The sequence below is a fragment of the Moschus berezovskii genome, chromosome 2 (assembly GCF_049115385.1).
Source record: "Moschus berezovskii isolate FMDL1 chromosome 2, NW_MosBer_1.0, whole genome shotgun sequence".
NCBI classification, from domain to species: domain Eukaryota; kingdom Metazoa; phylum Chordata; class Mammalia; order Artiodactyla; family Moschidae; genus Moschus; species Moschus berezovskii.
The window spans coordinates 17,815,032-17,842,758 of record NC_142461.1 but is presented as its reverse complement, the minus strand read 5'-3'; the positions used below and the strand labels follow the sequence as shown (position 1 = coordinate 17,842,758).

Here is a 27,727-nt window from a genome sequence, read left to right as displayed (position 1 = left end):
AGACTATATGTGTATGTGTGTGCAAGTGTGTGTGTGTTCAATATATGTATAAGCATTATGTGTTTTTATCCTCTATAAATCCTTATTTATACATATTTATCAATCTATATATAGAGGGAGAGATAGATATAAATACATGGAAAAATTAATGTCAGTACATCCAGAAGAACATAGGCAGTAACCATTGGTATATAGGTGATGTTTATATTTTTATGTTTTTTAAAGTTATATGTATAAATTCAAAATATTAAACATGTTCAATTCTTATAATGGAAAAGTGTTATTTAAACAGCAAAATATGAAAAAGAAAGGTCTAACAGGATATTTTTGAACAAGGTAACTGTGGCTTTCTCCAGATGGTGATATTTCAAGCAATTTTTGTTTTCTGAGTTTTCAGTAATGTGTATGTATTACTTCTCATCAGACCCATGAAATCTTGTTTATTTTAGTAACAGTTTAGGGAACGCTCTTCCTCTAGACAATGAGGACTAGACTTCATTCTCCACGTGATTTCCAGGGCTTTTTTTGGCCACACCCTGTGTCATATGGGATCTTGCTCCCCTGACCAGGGATCAAACCCACACCTGCGTCATTAAGCTTGAAGTCTTAACTACTGGACTGCCAGGGAAGTCCCTGATTTCCAATATTTGAGTCAGTAGATCTATGTAAGATTTTAGAGTCCAGTGAAAATTTATTATTTGTCACCAATCTATATATCTTATGTTCTTGACAATTTCTATGACTGCCCTATTAGTGAATGTGTATAATATTGTTCAAAAAGAAAAAAAAATGGCTGCATCCATTTTAAGAATGATTTATTTTCAAAACACTAAATATTTTTATTTAATCCTTTTAACATTTTCATTTAGGTCTTTGTGTCCACAGATCAATTCTAAACCATATTTCCCCTAAGTGTAATGAAATCTTGTACATAATTTAAAAGTCATCCCTCATAAATAGAAAATGCTCTGGACACCTGCTTGAGATCCCTTGCCATAACTTTGTTTCTTGTCTGAGTGCACAGTTCAGGGGGGGGTTCAGAATTAAAACCAGTACTCATTGCTTTTCTTTTTGGATACTTCTGAATTGAACTTTTTGTTTTCAATACACAGTCAATGGTACATTGATATGTTTTAATGTATTTTTACAACTAGACAGCCATAAGGTATGGTAGCTTGTAATGTACAACTTATAGAGCACTTTTGGAAAACTTTAACACTTGACCTTCACAACAACTCTGTGATGAGACAGAACAATAGTAGTAGATCTACGTTATGGAGGAAGAGAGAGAGTTAAATGGATTTTCCTGGGTTTCTGGCTCCTAGTTTGTATTTTTCCCACTGTCTTATACTCTCTCTCATAACGTTCTTCACTTGCTTTTCATCTCACATGTCAGCTGTTTTTTGCATAACTCTGTATTTCCCCCTGCTTAGCCCCAGACAACAGCAAAGCTGCTGGCCAACCGGCCCCAAGTGGAAAGAAGGTGGAAATGCATCTGCAGGACCCTGCCAAGATCAGGAGTAAGACTGTGACACTTCTATTTTGCCCTGAAGGATCAATAGAAATTTTACTATGCTTTTGAGGAACACAGATCCTCTCCTGCACATTTTTTTTTCCTAGTCAAGCTTACCAGTCAATTTGACCACCATGAAATCTAGAAAGCAAACCCATTTGAAGCCAGCTTTATAAATTATTTGCATTTATATCATAGCTCTTATCTGCCCAGGATCTAAATTTTTTTCCTCTGAGTTTTATCTGTTTTCACAAAAATTCCTTTAGCTCACATCTTTGGTTTATTAAAATGGTTATACTTTATAAATTGTAAGTAGAAAGCAAGTTCATTCTTTCATTGCCCTTTCAAATCAATCTTCTATTAGTTAAGTATTTCCTATTTGGGAGCAAGTCATAGAGCTTTCGTGTTCCCTTTTCACAGGAATGAGTCTTTTCCAGTTATTGAGGGTCCTTTCTAGCCTGGTATTAAGACTAGTTTTTTCTCCAATTCAAAGCACCTCCACTCTTTCCTCCTGAGTAAGCTTGGTCCGAAATACTTATGGTGAAGAGGTGGCATAATTGCAGTCTTTTCTCACTCTCTCTTGGCTCTATTCCTGCTCAGGAACTGCTAGTCTGAGTCATTCAGGATTGGGAAAGTGGATGAGAGAGGAGAGATCAGATGTGGTAGCATCTTACCCGGCAGGCACAGCTGTGAGTTGACACTGTGGAGAAAAGCCCACAATCACTAGCTCTTTTCTCCATGAGATGCTTTCATCAACTTGGTGGTGAGCAAGGAGGTGAGGTCAGGCCATGAGCTTGAAGTTTTGGGAAAGAAATATAGTCTATATATGAAGGCAGATTTAGTACCTCCATAACCTGTTCCACTGAAACTTTGGATGTCACCTACCTGGTTCAGTCCATTGCCTTCAGATGTGGGCATCTTCCTGCTTGGAAGTAGGGCAACCAACCCAACCTGGTTTGCTGAAGACATTCCAAGTTCTGCCACTTTAAGTCCCACATCCTGGGTACCCCTTAGTCCTGAACAGACTGGGGCACTTGGTCATACTTCTTGGCACTTAGTGATTTGTTCTCAACTTTTGGGACTTAGTACTACTAAGATTTTGAGAAAACAGTATTAAATTAAAAATTGTCACATTTACTTCTAGAGGTTAATACCAACCATTTGGTTTGTTGCCGTTTAGTCTCTAAGTCGTGTCCAACTCTTTGGCGACCACATGGACTTAGCCTGCCAGGCTCCTCTGTCCATGGGATTTCCAAGACAACAACACTGGAGTGGGTTGCCATTTCCTTCTCCAGGGGATCTTCCCAGCCCAGGGATTGAACCCACATTTGCATTGCAAGCAGATTCTTTACCATTGAGCCACCAAGGAAACCAATACCAACCATAACAATTGTTTTTAAAAAATAACCTTAGATTATAATCTCCCATCCAAGTACTAACCAGGCCTGACCTTGCTTAGCTTCCAAGATTAGATAAGATGAGATGTGTTCAGAGTGGTATGGCTATAAACCTAGATTATAATCTGACTGCTATAGTATGTATTAGGGTTTGTTATAGAGCTTCGGTGTTATTAAATGGGCACTATACCCTGGGGACATAGAAATAGTTAAATCCTGCCTTGATCAGCCAATCCGTTTTGAAAGTAAAATACAATAATGTTATATTATGAAGCAGTGGGTTTTAAGCTCAAAATTTCCTTTCACTAGAAGCTCTAAAAACTAGAATGGACTGCAGTGTATTTTATTGTTCTCCTTACAGATAGTAGGCTAACAGATTTGATAGCTTCTCTGGTGGTGTGAGTGCTGAAAAATCCACTTACCAATGCAGGAGACATAAGACTTGGGTTCAGTCCCTGGCTGGGGAAGATCCCCTGGAGGAGAGCATGGCAACCCACTCCAATATTTTTGCCTGGAGAATCCCATGGACAGAGGAGCCTGGTGAGCTACAGTACATAGGGTTGCAAAGAATAGGACTTGACTGAAGCGACTTAGACACACACACACACACACAGAACTACAACACACCCATTATCCAGGAAAGGCATAACCAGACAGTGACAGACAGAGAGCAAGAATGAGCTCTACAGTTGCTGGAATGTCCAAGGTTGTGATTAGAGCTTTAGTGCCAAGCTGAGCTGGAATACAGAAGAGGCAAGGATGAGATGTCTGGATCTCTTCTCACTGGGCTGTGAGCATGGACCTTAAGAAGAGGAGGGAGGAATGAGCAAGAGGGCCAGAAATATCCTGGTTTTCTAGAGTATTCTACCACTTTGGCATCTTAAGGGCTTCCCTGGTGGCTCAGACAGTAACGAGTCTACCTGCAATGTGGGAGACCCAGGGTCGATCCCTGGGTCAGGAAGATGCCCTGGAGGAGAATATGGTAATCCACTCCAGTATTCTTGCCTGGAAAATCCCATGGATGAAGGAGACTGGCAGTCTACAGACCATGAGGTCTCAAAGAGTTGGACACACTGAGCGACATCACTTTCTTTCTTTCTTTCTTTCTTTGGCATCTTGGGTGAGCAAGGAGGTGAGAGCCTTGAGAGCCATACCTGGCTGGATGGCCTTCTTCTGTGTGATGGACCCACCTTCCAAAGGGAGAAAGTAAGAGGAAGTCAAAAGATTAATCCACCTCTTTAAGAACTGCATTTCTACCTTTTTAGTGGTTCTCCCTGGCCCATGGCTATTACTTTTCTTCTATTGGGTTGGCCAAAAAGTTCATTCAAGGTTTTCTGTACATTTAAAACCCGGATGAACTTTTTTGGCCAACCCAATGAACTGAATACTTTCTTACACAAGTTTATGAATATCTGTAGGCCTCTTCCTTGAACTCATATTATCCTGTTAAATAATAACAGGTTGACCACTTGCAAGGTTGTTATAAGTTGTAGACCTTCTGATAAAGTCTAATCATCAAGATTTGTCCCATAGGGCCATTTTGATCTTGAGGAATTGAAAATCCTCTTAGTATCTGTTTAGTCTTAAAACCAGAAAGTGAGATTATTCTGCCAACCAATGGATCCACTTTGGACTTGATTGAAGGAAAGAGTCTTTTTACTTTGCTGGTCTGATATCTGCTCATAATCCGCTTAGAGTTTATAGCACTTAGATAGGAATAGTCTGGAAAACATTTCTTCTTGGAGTCCAAATTACCCTTCCCACCAGATGGTGGTCGTTGGATGGTGGGCACTGAACTCAGAAAGAAGGAAATGAATTTATCTTCCTACCTTAGAAAATAAAGTACATGTGAATGATAGCAAACTTTGAGATACGTATCTATAGCCAAGTAACTTGTAAATGGCAGGACATTCTCTGCTGCAATATTTACTGAGTCCTTTCTTAGTTACTATGTGAAATCAAGGTTTTGGAGGACTCTTGGTCAGCATTCTTCTTCTTAGTGTCTTAGATTCCAATATCTTTGTCTAAGCTCAGGTGGACAAAATCCTTGGTTACATTACTAACACTTTCAGTACAAATGTACAAATAGCTTCATTCCAGGTGTTGTGTATGACGTGTGTCTCACCTGCAAAGCCTGCCATAGGGTTTCCTATAACTCATTTCCCTTAGCTGTGCATTAGTAGATGTACAATTGGCATCTATTAAACAGTTAACACATGGTTTCTTGGGATATAAGTAAAATGCTGATATCAGTTTCTTGTTTGTTTTACTAATGTGAGACAATGAAAAGTAAAATGTAAGTCTAAGATTTGCCATCCAATTCTTGGTAGCTTAAAGACTAGGAATGATGTATTTTTCTTTGTGCATTAGATAGGCTTCTGGGAAGTTACATTTCAGTGGAAATTCTGAAAAGCACTAATAGATGCAATGCAGCTGCTTGTCTGTGACTATGATTGTTTTTCTATTTCCTCAGGGAAAAAGAGAGGCAGACCTAGACTCCACTTTCCTCATAATGACAGAGCCCCACAGAGAAGAGCTAAGTCAAGAGGTAAGGAAGAAAAAGGAAATATTGTCTCAATAATTAGGCAGCTAATTTCATGTTTTGTACTCTGTTTTTATTGATAAATCTATCTTCCTAATTGCTTTATGCAGCTCTACTAACAGAAGAAAGTTTATGATTTGGTTCAAAATGTGCCTGGATGAAAAAGAAGATAATTTCACAAACAAGTAACTTTGTGATAGATCTAAACCAGACCCTGTGGGTCCAAGGGCTATCACAGTGATGTTCTCCCCACTGAATTGATCACTTTCTAGCCAGAAATAGTCTGTCTGCACCTAAAGGGCACATACATAACCCACACATTATTTAACGGGCCTTTCTCTTGCTACACAGAAAGTCAGAGGTTGCGCACCATGGATAGCCTGGCGTGGTGGGCAGAAGTCGATCATCCTCTTCTGACTGTGTAGGCTTGGGCCTCTCACTTGACTGCTTTCCCTTCAGTTTCTTCATCTGTAAAGTAAGAGGGTGAACCATCCTTCTCAGCCTATCCCACTTCTAGTCTATCTCAAAACTGGACCATGGACAGCTCCCCCTCCTCCCATCATGACTGTAATACATTGACTGCAGAGTCGGGATCAGTTACACAGCCTCCTTGAGCTAATTTATTCAAAGACCTTTCACCCCCACTTCTGTGGACTCAGTCTCCAGCAGCCCTTTCCTCATGTAACTTGAAGATTATTCTAGAGCTTCCTGAACTCCTCTTTTAGCTAAGGAGAGTGCTGATATGAGAAAGAAGCATGAAACAATGCAGAGAACACAAAGAGAAGGCAGACGTCACCTCCATTAGGTCCCCCATCATTGCCCTCTCTGCTCACTCAGCCAGACCTGAAACAGAGAGATGCCAGTAGACTCTCTCATTTTGCTCCAGCCACTTAACTGTGGTGAAATAGTTGGAGGATTCCCTTCAATGAGGAAAGAAAGAACTTTTTTTTTTTTTGGCCTTGAATGTGGGATCTTGGTTTCAGGACTGGGAATTGAACCTGTGCCCCATGCGTAGTCTTAACCATTAAACTGTCAGGGAAGTCCCATGGCTCCCTTAAGAACATGATGCAGCTATATGCTTCATTGTTGTATAAGAATCAGTGAGGCTGACTGAATTGGGAGCTAAGACAGTTTTATTGAATTTTTTTTACTAACACATTCAGTTTTGTGTGAAACTTGAGGGATGAGTTAGAGGTAGATATTCTGTAGTTATGTATCAAAAATGCCACTTGGAAGAAAGGCTTTGACTCTAGTGGTGGTGGTTTAGTCACTAAGCTGTGTCCAACTCTTGAGACGCCGTGGACTGTGGCCTGCCAAGCTTCCCTATCCATGGGATTTCTCAGGCAAAAGAGTACTGGAGTGGGTAGCCATTTTCTTCTCCAGGGGATCTTCCTGACCCAGGGATCAAACCCATGTCTCCTGCATTGCAGGTGGATTCTTTACCAGCTGAGCTACCAGGGAAGCCCTTGACTCTACAGATTTGTGGTGTAAAGCTTTCTACGTCCCTCCATAGTTTATAGGAACAAACTCAACATGGGAGTGGTACGGGTGCAACTGAAAATGACACCATGAAGGAATCTTCTCTTTCAGGGAAAAGAAAGTACAGATATGAAAGTGTGAATTTTCACTCTCAGATAATTCCTGTGACCTGTGGTAAGGTGAAGGGAAAGTTACACAAGAAGAAATTGAAAGACGGTGAGTTTTAAGGTCTACTATGCAACACCTATCTGAAGGAATCTTGAGAAGTAATGGGATTACCTATGTGAATTACACATAGCTGAAGGAATGGGGGCCACCGTTTCACTTGAGAGAAGGAGGAAGGGACACCTAGGTTAATATTTTCATACTTAAGAAATCATACACATTAGGTGCTCACTCCCACGTGGATGTGTCCACAGGGAAGCCAACGAACCGAACAGAAGTGAAACAGAAATACAAGGGACGAGGCTCTCAGTCCCCACCTTCATGTCCTTTCTCCCTCAGGGTGATCATCACCAGGGCAGGTACTTGATGTAATGAGGACCAGCAAAGAATTCAGAATCAGATAACCTGAGTCCCAGCCTCTCCTCTGCCAAGAGGAAATGATTCATCTGAGTAGAGAATGGGACCTTTCTGAGTCTGAAATTCTTCATCTAAAAAATAGGTCATTAAAACCTGCTTCATGGTATAGCTGTGAGGAATTAATTTACATAATTCATATAAAGTATTAGTAAACAACTTAACTGAGATACAATTCACCACTCAGAGTGTACAATTCAATGTTGAATTTTGTTTGTAAATTCACAAGATGGTGTAACTATCACCACAATTGAATTATAGAATATTTTTGTCAAAATACTTTCCCACTAAAGAAAACTCCATGTCTCTTAGCAATCAATGCCCAGTCTCATACTCACCCCGCCACCCAACCCTAAACTGGCTAATCTATTTCCTGCTCCATAAATTGGCCTATTCTCAGTATTTCATGTAAATGGAATCAAGTAATGTGTGCCATTTTGTGACTGGCTCTCTCTCTTATGATGATAATTTCAAGGTTCACCCATGTAATGGCATGTATTAGTACTTCATTCTTTCCTATAGCCACATAATTTAATATTCCATGGTATGGATATATCACATTTTGTTTAGCTATTCAGTTTGGATTGTTTCCACTCTTTTACTATTACGAATAATGCTATGTTGAACATTCATGTTCTAGTTTTTGTGTGAACAGTCTTTAATTCTTTCCAGTATATACCTAGGAGTGGAATTGCTGGTTCCTGTGATAATTCCATGTTTAACCCTACCCCTAACCCTACTGAGGAAATATCAAAGTGTTTTCTACAGTGGCTGTAATATTTTATCTTCCCACCAGCAATGTATTCCAATTTCTCTGTTTCCATGCCAACACTTGTTATTGTCTAATTTTTCTAAGACAGCCATCTTAGTGGGTGTGAAATGGTGTCTCATGGTTTGGCTGTGCTTTTCTCTAATGATCCTAACATATGATTACCTTTTATACATAACTTAAATTTTCCATTGGATAGCATTTCACAGTTACTTTTAATATCAGCTATCCATGATTTTGGGGATGGGGAAATCTCTGCTCAGTAATGCCAATGAACTGGGTAGAAAGTGTGATAAAGGGCACAGATGCTGCTGTGGTGCCATTCTGAGCCACAAGGTACCCATCAGAGATCTCAGTCCCAACCTGAGTTTCTGCTCCCACAGGTCCTCTCCCTGGCAAATTGAAATGCTATCATACTTCAAAATCACTTGCTTTTCCTTTTTAGGTGATTTTGAAATACTTTTAAAAGGTTGATTTTGATGGTCATTATCATTTTTGTTGTTGTTGTTGTTGCACATCGGTTAAAGAAATGTTGCTACAAGGCAGTGAATCTCCTGTGAGAGGACTTGGAGGCTAGGTGTGGGGATTCTGAAGCCTGAAAGGGGAGGCTAGACTCTGCTGTTTTAGATCTTAGGCCTAAACTGGGTATGTCCAGATCCAGTGTGGTGGGAGTAAACCTTCTGAAAACAAGGAAGCCTGAAGATGAATTTACCCTGGCCTTACAGGAGTCTGGGTGAAGTGTATACAGAGTGAGAACGGAGACTGGTTCACCCCCAGGGAATTTGAAATCAGAGGCGGCCACGAAAGATCAAAGAATTGGAAGATGAGTGTTCGCTGTGGAGGGAGGCCCCTGCGATGGCTGATGGAGGTATTCTGGGGGCCAAGACAGAAGATGTGATGTTCCTTGTTGTGCCCCAAGAATAGGGTCACTATTTGCTCACCAAATATTTGTTGAGTTATCACAAAAGCTCAGATGCCTCTGAATTTACCTTCTCACCCAGAGAGAGTGTTCCACAATCCTAACCTCAGTACAACCTAGCACATCACTGCTGTGAAAGGGTCTCTGTTCCATCTATTCAGGAAGGAATAGGAGTTCGGAGGAGGAAAGGGTCATTCTGACTCAGGTGAATGTAGTCAACTTTATGCACTGGAAGAAGAAGACAGTTTACAATCAAACAGGTAGGAAGAAGGTATTCCAGAGAAAGAATGATGTGAAAACCAGAACCATGCCCAGTGGGTTGAGATAGACATACTGTATATAATAAGGCATAATCCATCAATTCAGTTGCAGTTGTTTGTAGAGGAATTTAATGCCAGGCTAAAGTGTTTAAACTCATAGACAATGCAGAACCAATGAAGTCTTCTGAGATATGAAATGACATTTTTAGAATAGTGTTTTAGATGGCCAAGGGACCCTGAAATGACTCCAGCATCTTTTCAGCTCAAGAAACCTACACCCAACATGCAGTGCTCAACTCAAATGCCATTCTTCCCTATTCCCTGACCAACTTGGCCCTGACCATTTCTTCCCTGAGCTTCTTCAGCCCACTACTAAGATCTTCTTATAATTTTACTCTTATCCTTTCGTGCATTGTTTTTTCTATGTCCATCTTTGTGTGTCCAAGATTGTTAAGAATGTCTGACACTCACTAGGCATGGGATAAGTGTATATTGATTGACAAGCCTTGGTATATTGACTCAAGCTTGAGTGACTGGTAGGCATGGAAAGTGGGTGAGAGGTGTCAAAGAGATTATAAAGGAAAACCTCTTAAAACTTAAGGGGAAAAGCACAAGAGGGGAAAAATGTTCTAAAGATGATTTTTAAAGTGCCACTGATTGAATTTTAGAAGAAATACAAGTGAGGAGAGGGAGATGGTTTCTCATTTAGATACCATGGTTTTGGGCTGAGAGTGGGACATCCAGGTAGAAATATTTGGGAAGAGATTGGAAGTGCCAAACTCATAGGCCAATCATATACTTGGATCTTTTTATCTTTCAGAGAAAATTGCTCCATAATCCTCCAAGGAAATATGGCAGGAGAAGAAAGGTGATTATTACATAATTTTCTAGAAATTCTCATCACATAATTGATTTTGCATGCACAGTGTATTATTTTGTGGTTTCTCAATTGTTTAACATCCTGCTCCCATCTTTAAAAAACTTTTGGCGTATACCTTCAGTGTTGCTTCTTTGAACACTATGTTGTTCTGGATGGCAAGGTCTTCTTGAATGGTAAACCATTTGAAATAGAAGTGATAAGGAGCCATCAAAATAGACCTCATGGATGTGTTTTAGCTATAGATGTGGATGTTGTCAAAATTGTAAAGGCAAGCATGATTCTGGAACACGCAGAAGTATATTGTAATAGGGTGATAAGGTCATCTTCAAATCAAACCCAGATTTTTAAAATCAGTGTTACAATTTCCTAACTTTAATGAACTCTGATGGAGTGAAAGTATGTTCACAGTCATTCAGAGAATCCCAGTCTAAGATCGTCTCTCTTGGTCCATATACCATTTTGTAAGATAGGCAACAAGAAACATATTTCTTTTCTGATCATTTGTATCCCCTTCCACCCCTTAATAGTCTACACACAGACAAACTCTTTTTCAGGGGGCCATTATTTGCCCTTGATGAAGATGGTGCTGTAGGGTGGGAAGCTCTTGGGAGATCAGTGGATTGCATAGGAGGGGCTGGCCAAGAAAACTGGCTACTTTGATGCCACTCTTTTGCTGTGCAGACCTCCCTTCTGTTTATGAAAGTGATTCCTTCCTCTATGGAGACAACAAATATGTAAGGTGCAGTGGTAGATTAAGGACATGGAGATGGCTTTTCCAAGTTTGGGTATGAATGAGAACTTGAAAACAAGATGGAGGTGAGAAGTGCCATTCTTATGTACACATGGAAATGGCCATTCAAGGGACTTCCCTGGCAGGGCAGTGATTAAGTGCACCCTTCCAGTGCAGGGGGCATGGGTTCTGTCCCTGGTTGGGAAACTAAGATCCCACATGCTGCATGGTGTAGACAAAATAATTTTTAAAAAGAAATGGCCAATCAAGACATTCATAGAACTTCTAAGACAGGTCACACACAGTTGGCCCATGGGACTTCATCTTCCACTGGGAATGTGAGATCCAGGACTTGACATTATCTGAGGTTCTGGACAGTTGGAACTCTAAGTCCTTGGGACATTTCACCTGTTGGATTTCCTACAAGGAACTGTTATTTGTCCTACTTAGTGAGTATCCTGAAGACCAGTATCTGTATCATTCCCCAGGTGCCAAGAGTGATTCAGTTGGTTTACCCGAGTAAGCTGGCATCTTCCTAACAGCAGATTCTACCCTTAGTCATGGGTACAGCACTTTTTAGCAGCAACCTGCAGTTGCCTCTTCATTTCGCATTTCCCCATGTGCAAGAGCAGATGTTCCCCGAGTGGCAAGCCTCAGGACTCTTTACTACTTCCATGGGTCTTCTGTGTTTCTCAGAACCTCTTTTTTCCTTGGCTTTGGGTCTCTTCAGTGTCACTCTCAGCACCACATGATGGCTTTCTGGCTCCTGACAAAGGTCACTGATACCTTTTGATGACAATTGCGGTGTTGTAAAATAATTGCAGGAGATAGAGGAGGACAGAGGTGCATGGCGTGCCACAGTCCATGGCATCGTGAAGAGTTGGACATGATTTAGCAACTGTACAACAACATTCCTCTAGAACAATCTTTCTAATGTTGGATAATATTTGCTTAAGAGATAGAAAGTAATCTCTTTTCCTAAGAGGGAAAAAAAAGTATTAATCGCTCAGTCGTGTCTGACTTTTTGCAACCCCATGGACTGTAGCTCACCAGGCTCCTCTGTCCATGGGATTCTCTAGGCACAAATACTGGAGTGGGTTGCCATTTCCTCCTCCAAGGGATTTCCTAAGTGAAATGATACTCATTTATTCACTCATCCAACATACAATTATTGAATGCTTACTAAGTGCCCGATGGTCTTTAGAAGATTAAAACAATATCCTTGACCTCAAGGATTGTTTCAACTTCATTGCCTAACATGGGAGAATAACTAAGAGGATTATTGTTGTTTAGTTGCTAAGTTGTGTCCCACTCTTGTGACCCCATGCACTGTAGCCCACCAGGCTCTTCTGTCCACAAGATTTCCTAGGCAAGAATACTGGAATGGGTCACCATTTCCTCCTCTAGTGGATCTTCTTGACCCAGGGATTGAACCCACATCTGCTGCTTGGCAGGGATATTCTTTACCACTGAGCCACTTGGGAAGCAGTGAGTTTAGAATGGGTAATAGAAAGGTGGGCAGTGACATAGCCACCTCTCAGGTCATTGACCACTGGAATACACTTGTCCGTGACCACTCTTCCCTGGGCTGGAGATCAAAGGTGAGGCTACCTGTGTCCTAGAGCAGTGGTCCCCAACCTTTTTGGCACCAGGCACTGGATTCGTGGAAGACAATTTTTCCATGAACTGGAGAGGAGGGGTGGTTTCCAGAGGATTCAAGTTCATTACATTTATCGTGCACTTTATTTCTATTATTATTACCTCAGCTCTATCTCAGAGCATCAGACATTAGATCCCAGAGTTTGGGAACCCCTGTCCTAGAAGGATGGAGGCCAGGTCATTCTATTGAATATTGGAAAGCAATGTAAAGCTAGTGGGTGGTAGTCAGTTACCTTTGAAGAGTCAACTAGCTGACTTCTTGGGATTCTGAGGGAGGGGAGAGAAGGGTGACCTTCTGGAAGAAGAGCTGCAGCCCTGGGAAGTTTGGGCACATTTTACCATTGAGGCTGTGCCCCAGGAGACCCGTGACAGTCAGTGGCATTCTCCTCTGGGACGTTTGCATGAACTCCAGGACTCTGGGCCCTGTGGTCACCTGGGTTGTTGATGATGAATCTTCAGCCTGATACTCTCACTGCAGCTCCTTCTGGTTGGATGGCATTTTATAATGCAGAGAAAAATGCCCAAGGGCCTCTTGAAGTTAGAAAACCACAGAGCTCCTCCAACTCCATCTGTAGGAACCAGGGCTAAAGTCCCCAGATGACTCCACCTTGCATCTAAGAGCCAGGGAATAGAACTTGCATTGGGCTAAACAGTGGTCCTTTGGTACTTTTTTATTTTCCAAGTCGACACTCCAGTACTCTTGCCTGGAAAATCCCATGGATGGGGGAGCCTGGTAGGCTGCAGTCCATGGGGTCGCTAAGAGTTGGACACAACTGGGCAACTTCACTTTCACTTTTCCCTTTCACACATTGGAGAGGGAAGTGGCAACCCACTCCAGTGTTCTTGCCTGGAGAATTCCAGGGATGGGGGAGCCTCATGGGCTGCTATCTATGGGGTCGCACAGGGTTGGACACGACTGAAGCGACTTAGCAGCAGCAGCAGATACAGTTTAGTTCAGTTTAGTTCAGTCACTCAGTCATGTCTGACTCTTTGCGACCCCGTGAATCGCAGCACGCCAGGCCTCCCAGTCCATCACCAACTCCCGGAGTTTACCTAAACTCATGTCCATCGAGTCAGTGATGCCATCCAGCCATCTCATCCTCTGTCGTCCCCTTCTTCTCCTGCCCCCAATCCCTCCCAGCATCAGGGTCTTTTCCAATGAGTCAACTGTTTGCGTGAGGTGGCCAAAATATTGGAGTTTCAGCTTTAACATCAGTCCTTCCGATGAACACCTAGGACTGGTCTCCTTTAGATACATGCATCCATAAAAACATGTGTGAAATAATGGATGAACCATGGCTTGAATCCCTCCAGTGATCAGTGTTTAAATAAGTGACGGGGGGAAGATGGCGGAGGAATAGGACAGGGCGGCCACTTTCCCCCCAACAAAATCAACAAAAGAACATTTGAACGCTGAGTAAATCCCACAAAAAATCTTCTGAATACCGGCAGAGGACATCAGGCACTCAGAAAAGCAGCCCATAGTCGTCGAAAGGAGGTAGGAAATAGATAAAAAGATAAAAAGAGAGACAAAAGAGGGAGGGACGGAGCTCCCTCCCGGGAAGGGAGGCTTAAAAAAAAAAAAAAGAGAGAGAGAAGTTTCCAAACACCTGGAAACACTGGCGAGTGGAACCTCAGAGGGCCGCATAACTGGGAGACAAAAGACATAAATAATTAAAACTCACAGACTAAGTGCTCAGAGGAAACTCTCGGCGGAGAAGCGGCGCAGACTCCCGCGCCCCTCACTAGCAGGCGGGGGCTGGGCAGGGAGGCGCCGGCAGCGGCGCTCAGAGGGAGAGCCAGCGGCGGCGGGCTTAGAGGGAGAGCCGGCGCCCACGCTTGGAGGGAGAGCCGGGCTTGGGCGCCCCAGCCCCCGCCGACGCGGGCGGGGAGGGCAGCCAGCGCCGGGGCAGGGGCAGCCGCGGCCCCAGAGAGGCTTCCCGTGCCAAGCTGCAGGCAAGCTTCCTTGCTGGCCAGGACTTCTTGGGTTCGGGCCGGTCGATATCCACCTGAGAAACTGCACCGGTTGTACTCCCAGAAAACTGAGCGGCGGGGACCGGGAAGGCGATAAGTTGCAGCGACTGCGCTCGCCAAACGCCTGGTCACCTGAGCTGCTAGGACCGGGGAAGGCACAAAACGCAGGCCCAGACAAGTCTGCCTTTGTCGAGTACCCGAGGACCTGAACCTGAGCCGATCAGACCTGGGAAGTGCATGCAACCCAGCGCCAGCCGCGGACAGCTTGCAGCCGAGCAAACTAAAGCCTAAGCAGCATAAACAGGGAAAGCACACACGCCTCGAGCGGGAGCATTCCCAGTGTAGCCGAGACACCGCGAGCACTCCCCACAGACGCCAGGGGTATTTGTTAGTTGTTCCTCCCTCCCTACAGCAGGACTGAATAGGAGAGCCTGGGGAAAAAAAAAAAAAAAGTGTCCACCACAGCATCCTGGAGTCAGGACGGGAATTAGACACTGAGGAGACCAGAAAACAGAAGAGGGAGAAGCCTTGAGCCTCCTGCAAGAATAAGACTGAAAACCAGAGGCAGAGGCTTAAGGCCAAATCCTGAGAACACCAAAGATCTCCGGTTCCAGAGAACATTAATTGATAGGTACTCATCAAAGGCCTCCATACATACACTGAAACCAGGCACCACCCAAGGGTCAACAAGTTTCAGTGAAAGACATACTACGCAAGCTATCCAGCAACACAGGAGAATAGCACTGAACTTCAATATACAGGCTGCCCAAAGCCACCCCAAACCCACGGACATCTCAAACTCATTATTGGACACTTCCTTGCACTCCAGAGAGAAGAAATCCAGTTCCACCCACCAGAACATCTACTCAAGCTTCCCTAACCAGGGAACCTTGGCAAGTCACCCATCCAACCCCACACATAACGAGGCAACTACATAATAAAGAGAACTCCACAGACTGTCAGAAGACAGAAAGGCCACCCGAACACAGCAATATAAGCAAGATGAAGAGGCAGAGAAATACCCAACAAGTAAAGGAACAGGATAAATGCCCACCAACACAAACAAAAGAGGAAGATATAGGGAACCTACCCGATAAAGAATTTCGAATTTTAATTGTGAAAATGATTCAAAATCTGGAAAGCAAAATGGAGTTACAGATAAATAAACTGGAGAAAAGGATGGAGAAGATGGAAGAAATGTTCAATAAAGAATTAGAGGAAATAAAGAAGAGTCAATATACAATGAATAACACAATAGATGAGATCAAAAACACTCTCGAGGGCACAAACAGTAGAATAACGGAGGCAGAAGACAGGATAAGCGAGCTAGAAGATAGAATTGTAGAAATAAATGAAACAGAGACGGAAAAAGAAGAACGAATTAAAAGAAATGAGGACAATATTAGAGACATATGGGACAATATTAAACGCCCCAATATTCGAATCATAGGAGTCCCAGAAGAAGAAGACAAAAAGAAAGACCATGAGAGAATACTCGAGGAGATAATAGTTGAAAATTTCCCTAAAATGGGGAAGGAAATAATCACCCAAGTCCAAGAAACACAGAGAGTCCCTAACAGGATAAACCCAAGGCGAAATACCCCAAGGCACATATTAATCAAATTAACAAAGATCAAACACAAAGAAAAAATATTACAAGCAGCAAGGGAAAAACAACAAATAACACACAAGGGGATCCCCATAAGGATAACAGCTGATCTTTCAGCAGAAACTCTTCAGGCCAGGAGGGAATGGCAAGACATACTTAAAGTGATGAAAGAAAATAACCTACAGCCCAGATTACTATACCCAGCAAGGATCTCATTCAAATGTGAAGGAGAAATCAAAAGCTTTACAGAGAAGCAAAAGCTGAGAGAATTCAGCATCACCAAACCAGCTCTCCAACAAATACTAAAGGATCTTCTCTAGACTGGAAACACAGAAAGGGTATATAAACTTGAACCCAAACAATAATGAAAATGGCAACAGGATCATACTTATCAATAATCACCTTAAACGTAAATGGGTTGAATGCCCCAACCAAAAGACAAAGGCTGGTTGAATGGATACAAAAACAAGACCCCCATATATGTTGTCTACAAGAGACCCACCTCAAATCGAGGGACACATACAGACTGAAAGTGAAGGGCTGGAAAAAGATATTCCACGCAAATAGAGACCAAAAGAAAGCAGGAGTAGCAATACTCATATCAGATAAAATTGATTTTAAAACAAAGGCTGTGAAAAGAGACAAAGAAGGAAACTACATAATGATCAAAGGATCAATCCAAGAAGAAGATATAACAATTATAAATATTTATGCACCCAACATTGGAGCACCGCAATATGTAAAACAATTACTAACAATTATGAAAGGGGAAATTAACAATAACACAATAATAGTGGGAGACTTTAATACCCCACTTACATCTATGGATAGATCAACTAAACAGAAAATTAACAAGGAAACACAAACTTTAAATGATACAATAGACCAGTTAGACCTAATAGATATCTATAGGACATTTCACCCCAAAACAATGAATTTCACCTTTTTCTCAAGCGCACATGGAACCTTTTCCAGGATAGATCACATCCTGGGCCATAAATCCAGCCTTGGTAAATTCAAAAAAATTGAAATCATTCCAAGCATCTTTTCTGACCACAATGCAGTAAGACTAGATCTCAATTATGGGAGAAAAACTATTAAAAATGCCAACATATGGAGGCTGAACAACACGCTGCTGAATAATGAACAAATCATAGAAGAAATCAAAAGAGAAATCAAAATATGCATAGAAATGAATGAAAATGAAAGCACAACAACCCAAAACCTCTGGGACACTGTAAAAGCAGTGCTAAGGGGGAAGTTCATAGCAATACAGGCACACCTCAAGAAACAAGAAAAAAGTCAACTAAATAACCTAACTCTACATCTAAAGCAACTAGAAAAGGAAGAAATGGAGAACCCCAGGGTTAGCAGAAGGAAAGAAATCATAAAAATTAGGGCAGAGATAAATGCAAAAGAAACAAAAGAGACCATAGCAAAAATCAACAAAGCCAAAAGCTGGTTCTTTGAGAAGGTAAATAAAATTGACAAACCACTAGCCAGACTTATCAAGAAAGAAAGGGAGAAGAACCAAATCAATAAAATTAGAAATGAAAAGGGAGAAATCACAACTGACAACACAGAAATACAAAGGATTATTAGAGAATACTATCAGCAATTATATGGCAATAAAATGAATAACTTGGAAGAAATGGACAAATTCCTAGAAAAGTACACCTTGCCAAAACTGAACCAGGAAGAAATAGAAAATCTGAACAGACCCATCACAAGCACGGAAATAGAGGAAGTAATCGGAAAGCTTCCAGCAAACAAAAGCCCAGGTCCAGACGGCTTCACAGCTGAATTCTACCAAAAATTTAGTGAAGAGCTAACACCTATTCTACTCAAACTCTTTCAGAAAATTGCTGAGGAAGGAAAACTTCCAAACTCATTCTATGAGGCCACCATCACCCTAATCCCAAAACCTGGTAAAGATCCCACAAAAAAAGAAAACTACAGGCCAATATCACTGATGAACATAGATGCAAAAATCCTTAACAAAATTCTAGCAATCAGAATCCAACAACATATTAAAAAGATCATACATCATGACCAAGTGGGCTTTATCCCAGGAATGCAAGGATTCTTCAATATCCGCAAATCAATCAACGTAATACACCACATTAACAAACTGAAAAATAAAAATCATATGATTATCTCAATAGATGCAGAGAAAGCCTTTGACAAAATACAACATCCATTTATGATAAAAACTCTCCAGAAAGTGGGAATAGAAGGGACATATCTCAACATAATAAAAGCTATATATGACAAACCCATAGCAAACATTATCCTCAATGGTGAAAAACTGAAAGCATTTCCCCTAAAGTCAGGAACAAGACAAGGGTGCCCACTCTCACCACTACTATTCAACATAGTTCTGGAAGTTTTGGCTACAGCAATCAGAGCAGAAAAAGACATAAAAGGAATACAAATTGGAAAAGAAGAAGTAAAGCTTTCACTGTTCGCTGATGACATGATCCTCTACACAGAAAACCCTAAAGACTCTACCAGAAAACTACTAGAGCTAATCAATGAATACAGTAAAGTTGCAGGATATAAAATCAACACACAGAAATCCCTTGCATTCCTATACACTAATAATGAGAAAATAGAAAGAGAAATTAAAGAAACTATTCCATTCACTGTTGCAACGAAAAGAATTAAATACTTAGGAATATATCTACCTAAGGAAACAAAAGACTTGTACATAGAAAACTACAAAACACTAGTGAAAGTAATCAAAGAGGACACTAATAGATGGAGAAATATACCGTGTTCGTGGATTGGAAGAATAAATATTGTGAAAATGAGTATATTACCCAAAGTAATTTATACATTCAATGCAATCCCTATCAAGCTACCAACGATATTTTTCACAGAATTAGAACAAATAATCTCACAGTTTGTATGGAAATACAAAAAACCTCGAATAGCCAAAGCAATCTTGAGGAAGAAAAATGGAACTGGAGGAATTAACCTGCCAGACTTCAGGCTCTACTACAAAGCCACAGTCATCAAGACAGTATGGTACTGGCATAAAGACAGAAATATAGATCAATGGAACAAAATAGAAAGCCCAGAGATAAACCCACGCACCTATGGACACCTTATCTTTGACAAAGGAGGCAAGAATATAAAATGGAGAAAAGACAGTCTCTTTAACAAGTGGTGCTGGGAAAACTGGTCAGCCACTTGTAAAAGAATGAAATTAGAACACTTCCTAACACCATACACCAAAATAAACTTAAAATGGATTAGAGAGCTAAATGTAAGACCAGATACTATAAAACTCCTAGAGGAGAACGTAGGCAAAACACTCTCTGACATAAATCACAGCAGGATCCTCCAAGACCCACCTCCCAGAATATTGGAAATAAAAGCAAAAATAAACAAATGGGACCTAATTAAAATCAAAAGCTTCTGCACAGCAAAAGAAACTCTAAGCAAGGTGAAAAGACAGCCTTGAGAATGGGAGAAAATAATAGCAAATGAAGCAACTGATAAAGGATTAATCTCCAAAATATACAAGCAGCTCCTGCAGCTCAATTCCAGAAAACTAAGTGACCCAATCAAAAAATGGGCCAAAGAACTAAACAGACATTTCTCCAAAGAAGACATTAAGATGGCTAACAAACACATGAAAAAATGCTCAACATCCCTCATAATCAGAGAAATGCAAATCAAAACCACAATGAGATACCATTTCACACCAGTCAGAATGGCTGCTATCCAAAAGTCTACATGCAATAAATGCTGGAGAGGATGTGGAAAGAAAGGAACCCTCTTACACTGTTGGTGGGAATGCAAACTAGTACAGCCACTTTGGAGAACAGTGTGGAGATTCCTCAAAAAACTGGAAATAGAACTGCCATATGATCCAGCAATTGCACTCCTGGGCATACACACCGAGGAAACCAGAATTGAAAGAGACACATCTACGCCAATGTTCATTGCAGCACTGTTTATAATAGCCAGGACATGGAAGCAACCTAGATGTCCATCTGCAGATGAATGGATAAGAAAGCTTTGGTACATATACACAATGGAGTATTTTTCAGCCATCAAGAAAAATGCATTTGAATCAGTTTTAATGAGGTGGATGAAATTGGAGCCAATTATACAGAGTGAAGTAAGCCAGAAAGAAAAACATCAATATAGTATACTGACGCATATATATGGAATTTAGAAAGATGGAAACCTGAAACCTGTGTACGAGACTGCAAAAGAGACATAGACATATAGAACAGTCTTTGGGACTCTGTGGGAGTGGGTGAAGGTGGGATGATTGGGGAGAATGGCATTGTAGCATGTATATTAGCATATGTGACCAGTCCAGGTTCGACGCATGATGCAGGATGCCTGGGGCTGGTGCACGGGAATGACATGGGGGGAGGATATGGGGAGGAGGGAGGTGGGAGGGGGGTTCGGGAGGGAGAGCACATGTACACCCGGGGCGGATTCATGTCAATGTATCGCAAAACCAGCCAATATATTAATGAAAGGTAATTTGCCTCCAATAAAATAAATTAAAATTAAAAAATAAATAAATAAGTGACGGATGTATACATCACATTCAATATTGTAATTTTTCGTTTCTGCAGAAAAGAGGACCGAAGTCTCATGACCACACCTTAGATAATCTTTGTGTAAGTACTAACTCCCACCTGTGACCCAGACTAATGCAGGCCTTTCCCTCAGCACGTTCTCTGAGTCATCACTGCATTTCCCTGAAGCACGCTCACACTCAGGTGGAGTGTGTCACTGAGGGTGATGAGCAGGGCATAGCAGATACATTGTCCACCTCAGGTACATGGTTCTGGCATTGGGTATCTTGACCTGAAAGCATCCTTTCCATTTGTTCAGTGGAAACCTTCCCATTTCCTCTTTTCCTCTTGAAAGGGCAAATAAGAGACAGAGCTTGAGACCACTGGGGTCTCTAGAGCCTGGGCTTGAAGTAGTAATGGGCACAGCTTGCCTGCAGATGGGGGATAAGGAGGAAATTAGAGGGAGAGCAGCGTTTTAAAGAAGGCAATAAAGAAGGAAAGAAAACTCCCAAACTTCTATTCCAAGGTATGGGGACAGCGCGATTGTTTTAAGCATCAACCAGAAGGAACAGGCCAGGTGAAGCTGGCAGGTTAAGATTTAAACACTGTCATGGATCCTGCAGAGAAATGCACTTGGGGCTAGGGGGTTCTTTATGGAAGCCCTGCATCCAGTCTTGAGGGAACCATCATGGTGCTGAGCTGGTCACCATCTAGCAAATCACAGGGCATTTTAACTCAAACTGATACCATGTGATTGACTACTTTGTGTGTGCGTGTGTGCTCAGTCACTCAGTCATGTCCAACTCTGTGCGACCCTATAGACTGTAGACTGCCAGGTTCCTCTGTCCATGGAATTCTCCAGGCAAGAATACTGGAGTGGGTTGACATGCCCTCCTCCAGGGGATCTTCCCAACCCAGGGATGGGAGCCGCATCTCTTGCACTGGCAGGCAGATTCTTTACCACTGAGCCACATGGAAAGCCCTTTTAATTCCTTTCACTGCAACAAGATGAACATTTGCAGCAGAGTCACCTTTGCACAACTCCAGGGGGCAGCACTCAGGTGGGATAGTATGCAGTAATGCTGATGCACGACATCCAATAGAGGAGGGATACTCAAATAGCTTTACATATACTTTACCTCCCAAAGTAATGCCCCCAACAAGATTTAGATCTTATTCATACTCTTTCTGACCCTTGGCCAACTCCTTCAGTCATCTAAACAGTACTGGAGTCCAGTGTTTGTGTGGCTTGTTTGGGATGGACATTGATACAGAGGGTCAGGTCTCACAGCCCACAGCCAAGAGTCCACAGGGAAGAGGAAGCAACTGTTTCAGCAGGAGTACCCTCACTGCTGTGATTCAGTTTTCCTGGGACTGATTGTTGCTATTCAGTCACTCAGTTGTGTCCAACTCTTTGTGACACGATGGACTGCAGCATGCCAGGTTTCCTTGTCCATCACCAACTTCAGAGCTTGCTTAAACTCATGTCCATTGAGTCAGTGATGCCATCCAACCATCTTATCCTCTGTTGTCCCCTTTTCCTCCTGCCCTCAATCTTTCCCAGCATCAGGGTCTTTCCAGTGAGTCACTTCTTCTCATCAGGTGGCCAAAGTATTGGAGCTTCAGCTTCAGTCATTCTGATGAATACGCAGGGTTGATTTCCTTTAGGATTGACTGGTTTGATCTCCCTGCAGTCCAAGGGGCTCTCAAGAGTCTTCTCCAACACCACAGTCAAAAGCATCAGTTCTTTGGTGCTCAGCCTTCTTTACAGTCCAACTCTGACATCCATATATGACTACTAGAAAAATTATGCATAGTTTTGACAAGATGGACATTTGTCAGCAAAGTGATGTCTCTGGGAGTGATGTTACAGGACAGTTCAGCATTGAGCTAAACCCCATGCCTTATTAACAGACTTTGCTCCGACTAATACTCAACTTAGACTGCAACTAAGACCTTTGGAAAATAGCATTGCTGGGATTCCAACCTAGAGGAAATTCTGTTTACCAGTCTAGGCTAAGACTTGGACATCAGGATTGTTTAAAAGTCCCCAGATGATTCTGGTACACAAAATTACCCATTCTATGAATTAAAGAAGAATATCAATAGCTCTGCCCCACCTGGACAAGCTGATTCAGACTTCTGGCATTGGGACCAGGACATTAATATTTTATATACACCGCCCTGAAGGTTCTAATGTGCAACTGAACTAGAAACAAAGAGGCAGATAAATCTACTAAAAAATACACAAATGTGAGGTTCTTAGGGACTTCTCTTGTGACTCAGTAATAAAGAATCCATCTGCCAATGTAGGAAATGCAGTAGATGCGGGTTTGATTCCTGGGTCGGGAAGATCCCCTGGAAAAGAAAATGGCAATCTAGTCCAATCTTCTTGCCTGGCAAACTCTATGGACAGAGGAACCTGGTGGGCTACAGTCCATAGGGTCACAAAGAGTTGGATATGACTGAGCAACTGAGCACGCTCAAGTTTCTCAGACATTGGTTATATCTGTTATTCCTTGTTCCTCTGGGGAGAGGGGTCATTACTTTCTGGGGAATGATGATGGCAATCTGTGAGTGTTTACACTGAAGGGAAGAAAAATGGTCCCGTGGCTCCATGCCAGAGCAGTTTCAGTCCCCAGTTGGGGGTGTCCTTGAGGATGCCCCAGAACATTGAATGGGAGCTTTAGGCAAGATGGTCCTTGGGACTAGCACTTCCTCATGTATGGCCATTTCAAAAACAAAAGAAATAGCCAGAATCCCAATTCACCCAACACAAGTAGCTTCATGCAAAAGCCCAGAACAAGGCTCAAAATAATTGGCAAAATAATCTTGTACTACTTTCCACACTAGGAAGTTTAATCCACCTTATTAAGTTCTCAATTTATCACCCTCCCAGCAGTCAATTTAATTATTGTGGTATAGGCAAACACATGTAACACTTTATTTCAGGACTTTATCTCTCATCTGCAAGGTAATAAATTCCCATAAAATTACCTTGTTTTGATGCTAGTCTTTCAGTGTTAGACTCTCTGGTTTTACAGGGAAGACTTTTTTGGTCTGACATACAGGCTCTTCCTCGTCAATTTATTGCAGAGCACAGTTTCTTTTTCTGAAATGCCCACACCATGCTGTTCTTTAATGTCTCAGGGAGACACATACGCGTCCATTCAGGTTCACACAAAGGCAGTGGGTTCTTGATTCCCGGAGTGCTGGCCTTCTGGGGTCTCACTGGGGATATAGATGTTGTTTTACCTTCTAGCTGGGAAACTCAGATGTGTGTGAGACCTGCCGGAATGGAGGAAAACTGTTCTGCTGTGACACTTGTTCGAGGTCTTTTCATGAAGACTGTCACATCCCGCCCGTGGAAACTGAGAAGTGCGTGAGATGCTGCCCCTCCCTTCTGATTGGGGACCTTCCCTCTGGCCATGCCCACTCTCCCTGCCTGGTTCTCACTATGTCTGGATGGGAAAAGAGCAGGCCCATGGGTACAGAGTCCAGCAGTACGATGCAAAGAGCTGCTTCAAGATTCGGGCAGTGGCAGGTGGATGCTTTTTGCCACTCAGTCTGCTCTAGGTCACTGAGGCTGGCAGCCAGGTCCTTTGTCCACATAGCTCCTGTCCTTTCCTAGAAGTTTTCCAACCTGGACTCCTGTTCACAGGGGTGGAAATGCATTTGTTTATTGTCGCTGTTGCTGTTGTTCAGCCACTCAGTCGTGTCCAAGTCTTTGCGACCCAGGCTTCCCTGCCCTTCACCATCTCCCAGAGTTTGTTCAAACTCATGTCCATTGAGTCGGTGATGCCATCCAACCATCTCATCATCTGTCGTTCCCTTCTCCTCCTGCCTTCAGTCTTTCCCAGCATCAGGATCTTTTCCAATGAGTTGGCTGTTCTGTGCTTATTCACAAAACACAGGACGCATCGGCTGGTTCCCTCATTTTGTCATGTTATTAATGGGCTGAGGGAAGCCGGAGGACCCCAGGGGTAAGGCCCAGTTTTGACACTCAGGCCGGGCGGACAGGATTCCTTGTGCTCCCACAAGTGGGCACAGAAAGGAGAGCCCCCTACTCACTCTGGCACCAGCTCCACACACTGTAGTGGGGTCATTGACTCAGACCCCATGTGGTAGTCTTGGAGACTCTGGAGGTACCCCCTTCCTCCCAGAGCTGTGTCCACCAGTGTTCCTGAAAGGAGGTCAGTGGCAGACATGGGAGTGGCAGGTGTTCCTGGGGACCTTGTCCTCGCTTACTTATGCCCGGCCCCGCAGGAGCCCGTGGAGTTGCACCTTCTGCAGGATGAAGGAGTCTTCAGGAAACCAGCAGGGTCTCAGGGAATCTGAGGTCCTGGCAAGGCCGATGCAGCCAGAGGAGCAGCTGGTGAGCCAGATGGGAACCCAAGCCTTCCCCTTCAAGTGTGAAAAGTCAAGCACAGGGTGGGGGAAGGCAACCACAGGGTGAGCCATGACTCAGTCACACTCAAGTCACACCAGAACTTGTTTGCAGCCATTGCATGTCTGTGTCCAAGAGCCATCCCCGTCTGGGGAAACTTCCAGAGACTGGTGTGAGTCATGCTTGGCCTAAGTTTGTGTATGGGGCTCAATGTCTCCAAGCTGCTTTTTGTTCACAGCTTCCTTCTTTTGCAGAAATGTGAGTTCCTCCTCTTGAAGGTCTATTGCCATTCAGAGAGCACCTTTTTTGCGAGGATTCCATATTATTATTATGTAAGTAACCACAACAGGGGCTTCCCAGGTGGTGCTAAAGAATCCACCTGCCAATGCAGGACACAGAGGAGATGTGGGTTAGAGGAGATCCCCTGGAGTAGGAAAGGGCAATCCACTCCAGTGTTCTTGCCTGGAAAATCCCAAGGACAGAGGAGCCTGGCGGACTACAGTCCTTGGGGCCACAAAGAATCAGACACAACTGAGCACACACAGATACGTACTGATCATAAGTAACCACGACCAGCAGTAATCGCGGGCTGCCATGATGTTACCCCATCTGGAAACTGGCACCTGTGATATTCAAGGCTGGAATCCCATGGGAGCAAGAGAATGAGCTACTGTTATTGTTACCTTATTCTGTTTCTACCAGATTTGATGGGAATCCACAGGAGGCACACGTTGAACTCTGCCAGTAATGCTCTCAGTGACTTTTTTGTTATTCCCTAGATTAAAGAGGCTTCTAAAAACCTCAAGGAACCCATGTGGTTGGACAAGATCAAGAAGAGGCTGAATGAGCAGGGTTACTCCCACGTGGAAGGGTTTGTGCAAGACATGCGTCTCATCTTTCAGAACCACAGGGCCTCTTACAAGGCAAGTGGCTCTCTCTGCTTCCACTTCATTTTCTCTTCCTTTCTTAAAATTTTATTTTCTTTGTTTTCGGCTGCACTGGGTCTTCGTTGCTGTGTAAGCGCTTTCTCTAGTTGAGGCAAGTGAGGGGCTACTCTCTAGTTGCAGCATGCGGGCTTCTCATTGTGGTAGCTTCTGTTGTTGCGGAGCACAGACTCTGGGCGCATGGGTTTCAGTACTTGGCACACAGGGTTAGTTGCTCCATGGCAACAGGAAAGGAAGGTCACTGAGCTAACACAGCCACCCTGTACCATTGGCACTATTACAAAGAACACAGATTACTTTTCTGATTCTCACTGAAATCAGTAACCCAGCCAAATAAGTAAGAGCTCTCAAGTGTGGTCATGATTTTCCATTCCTGTCCTGTTAATATGAAATAATCATGCTCTTAAGCATAAGTTATTCTTTGCTGTATGAGTTTTTTAGCATAACCTGGTTCACATAGCTCAGGATGTCAAAGATAGAAGAGTCTTGATCATCCTCAACTGCACTGTGTCCAGTGATATTGATAATAAAGATCATTATTTTGTGATCTATTTTATTATTTTTTTCCAGTTCAATGACTTTGGCCAAATGGGACTTAGACTGGAGGCAGAATTTGAGAAGAATTTCAAGGAAGTGTTTGCTCTTCAGGAAACAAATGAGGACAGTTCTCCAGAATAATGGATATTGTTGGTGTCCTGGAAATTCCCCTTTTGGCCAAACATCTCATTCCCCAGCTGCATGAAGGCTTGGCTGCTGATGCCACCCCTCCCCAGAGCACTGCCTTCAGCCAAGTGAAGCCAGCTTCACCTGGAGGTTACACATCCTTGGCCTGGGGGCCGGCCTCCAGTCAACCCAACCTTCATGCTCTGTGCATCCCATGGGATCAGGCTGGAGCCTGTCTGAATACATCCATCCTTAGCTTTTTGCCCAATACTGTCCTGCTTCCTTCGTCCCTTTCTAGCAAAGAAACACAAAATAAATTACTTAAGTAAGAGGCTTTATTGCAGAGTCTGTTTCTAGGGAACTCAAGATCATGGTCCTAGCAAGCAGGCTAAGAATGGGCTCTGGAGTCGGATCACAGCGTGTCAGGTAATGTATTGATGGTCCGTGGTGTGCTCTAATAGTGCAGCTGCTAAACATTCACCTGTAGGAAACTGGATGAAATAAAGGCAAGAAGGTATACAGTAGGTGAAATTCTTTGGCATTTACAAAAGGAGAAATATGACTAAAAAACTGGATTTTGGTGGCTATCATTAAGTGCCCCTAATATACTGAAAAGAGTAAATGGCAGGCTTAACTCTTTTCAGTTCAGTTCAGTTGCTCAGTTGTGTCCGACTCTTTGCCACCCCATGGACTGCAGCCTGCCAGGCTTCCCTGTCCATCACCAGCTCCCAGAGTTTACTCAAACTCATGTCCATTGAGTCAGTGATGCTATCCAACCATCTCATCCTCTGTCATCCTTTTCTCCTCCCATCTTCAATCTTTCCCAGCATCTCCATCTTCTCAAACGAGTCAGTTTTTCACATCAGGTGCCCAAAT

General features: G+C 42.8%; 1 protein-coding gene across 5 annotated transcripts in view; it reads left to right on the top strand.

Annotated features, from left to right (window-relative positions):
• LOC129537710 (nuclear body protein SP140-like protein) overlaps positions 1-27,183 on the top strand; it is an 81,255-nt gene extending 54,072 nt beyond the window's left edge. For all 5 annotated transcript variants that reach the window (XM_088845004.1, XM_088845008.1, XM_088844999.1 and 2 more), the window contains 11 exons: positions 1,434-1,520; positions 5,384-5,458; positions 7,043-7,147; positions 9,005-9,147; positions 10,279-10,326; positions 20,915-20,959; positions 24,120-24,235; positions 25,124-25,232; positions 25,499-25,576; positions 26,024-26,167; positions 26,759-27,183. In XM_088845004.1, coding sequence (XP_088701130.1) covers positions 1,434-1,520; positions 5,384-5,458; positions 7,043-7,147; positions 9,005-9,147; positions 10,279-10,326; positions 20,915-20,959; positions 24,120-24,235; positions 25,124-25,232; positions 25,499-25,576; positions 26,024-26,167; positions 26,759-26,866 — 1,058 coding nt within the window. In that variant the 3' untranslated portion in view covers positions 26,867-27,183. The remainder of the gene's footprint in view (positions 1-1,433; positions 1,521-5,383; positions 5,459-7,042; positions 7,148-9,004; positions 9,148-10,278; positions 10,327-20,914; positions 20,960-24,119; positions 24,236-25,123; positions 25,233-25,498; positions 25,577-26,023; positions 26,168-26,758) is intronic.
• The last annotated feature ends 544 nt before the right edge of the window (positions 27,184-27,727 follow it).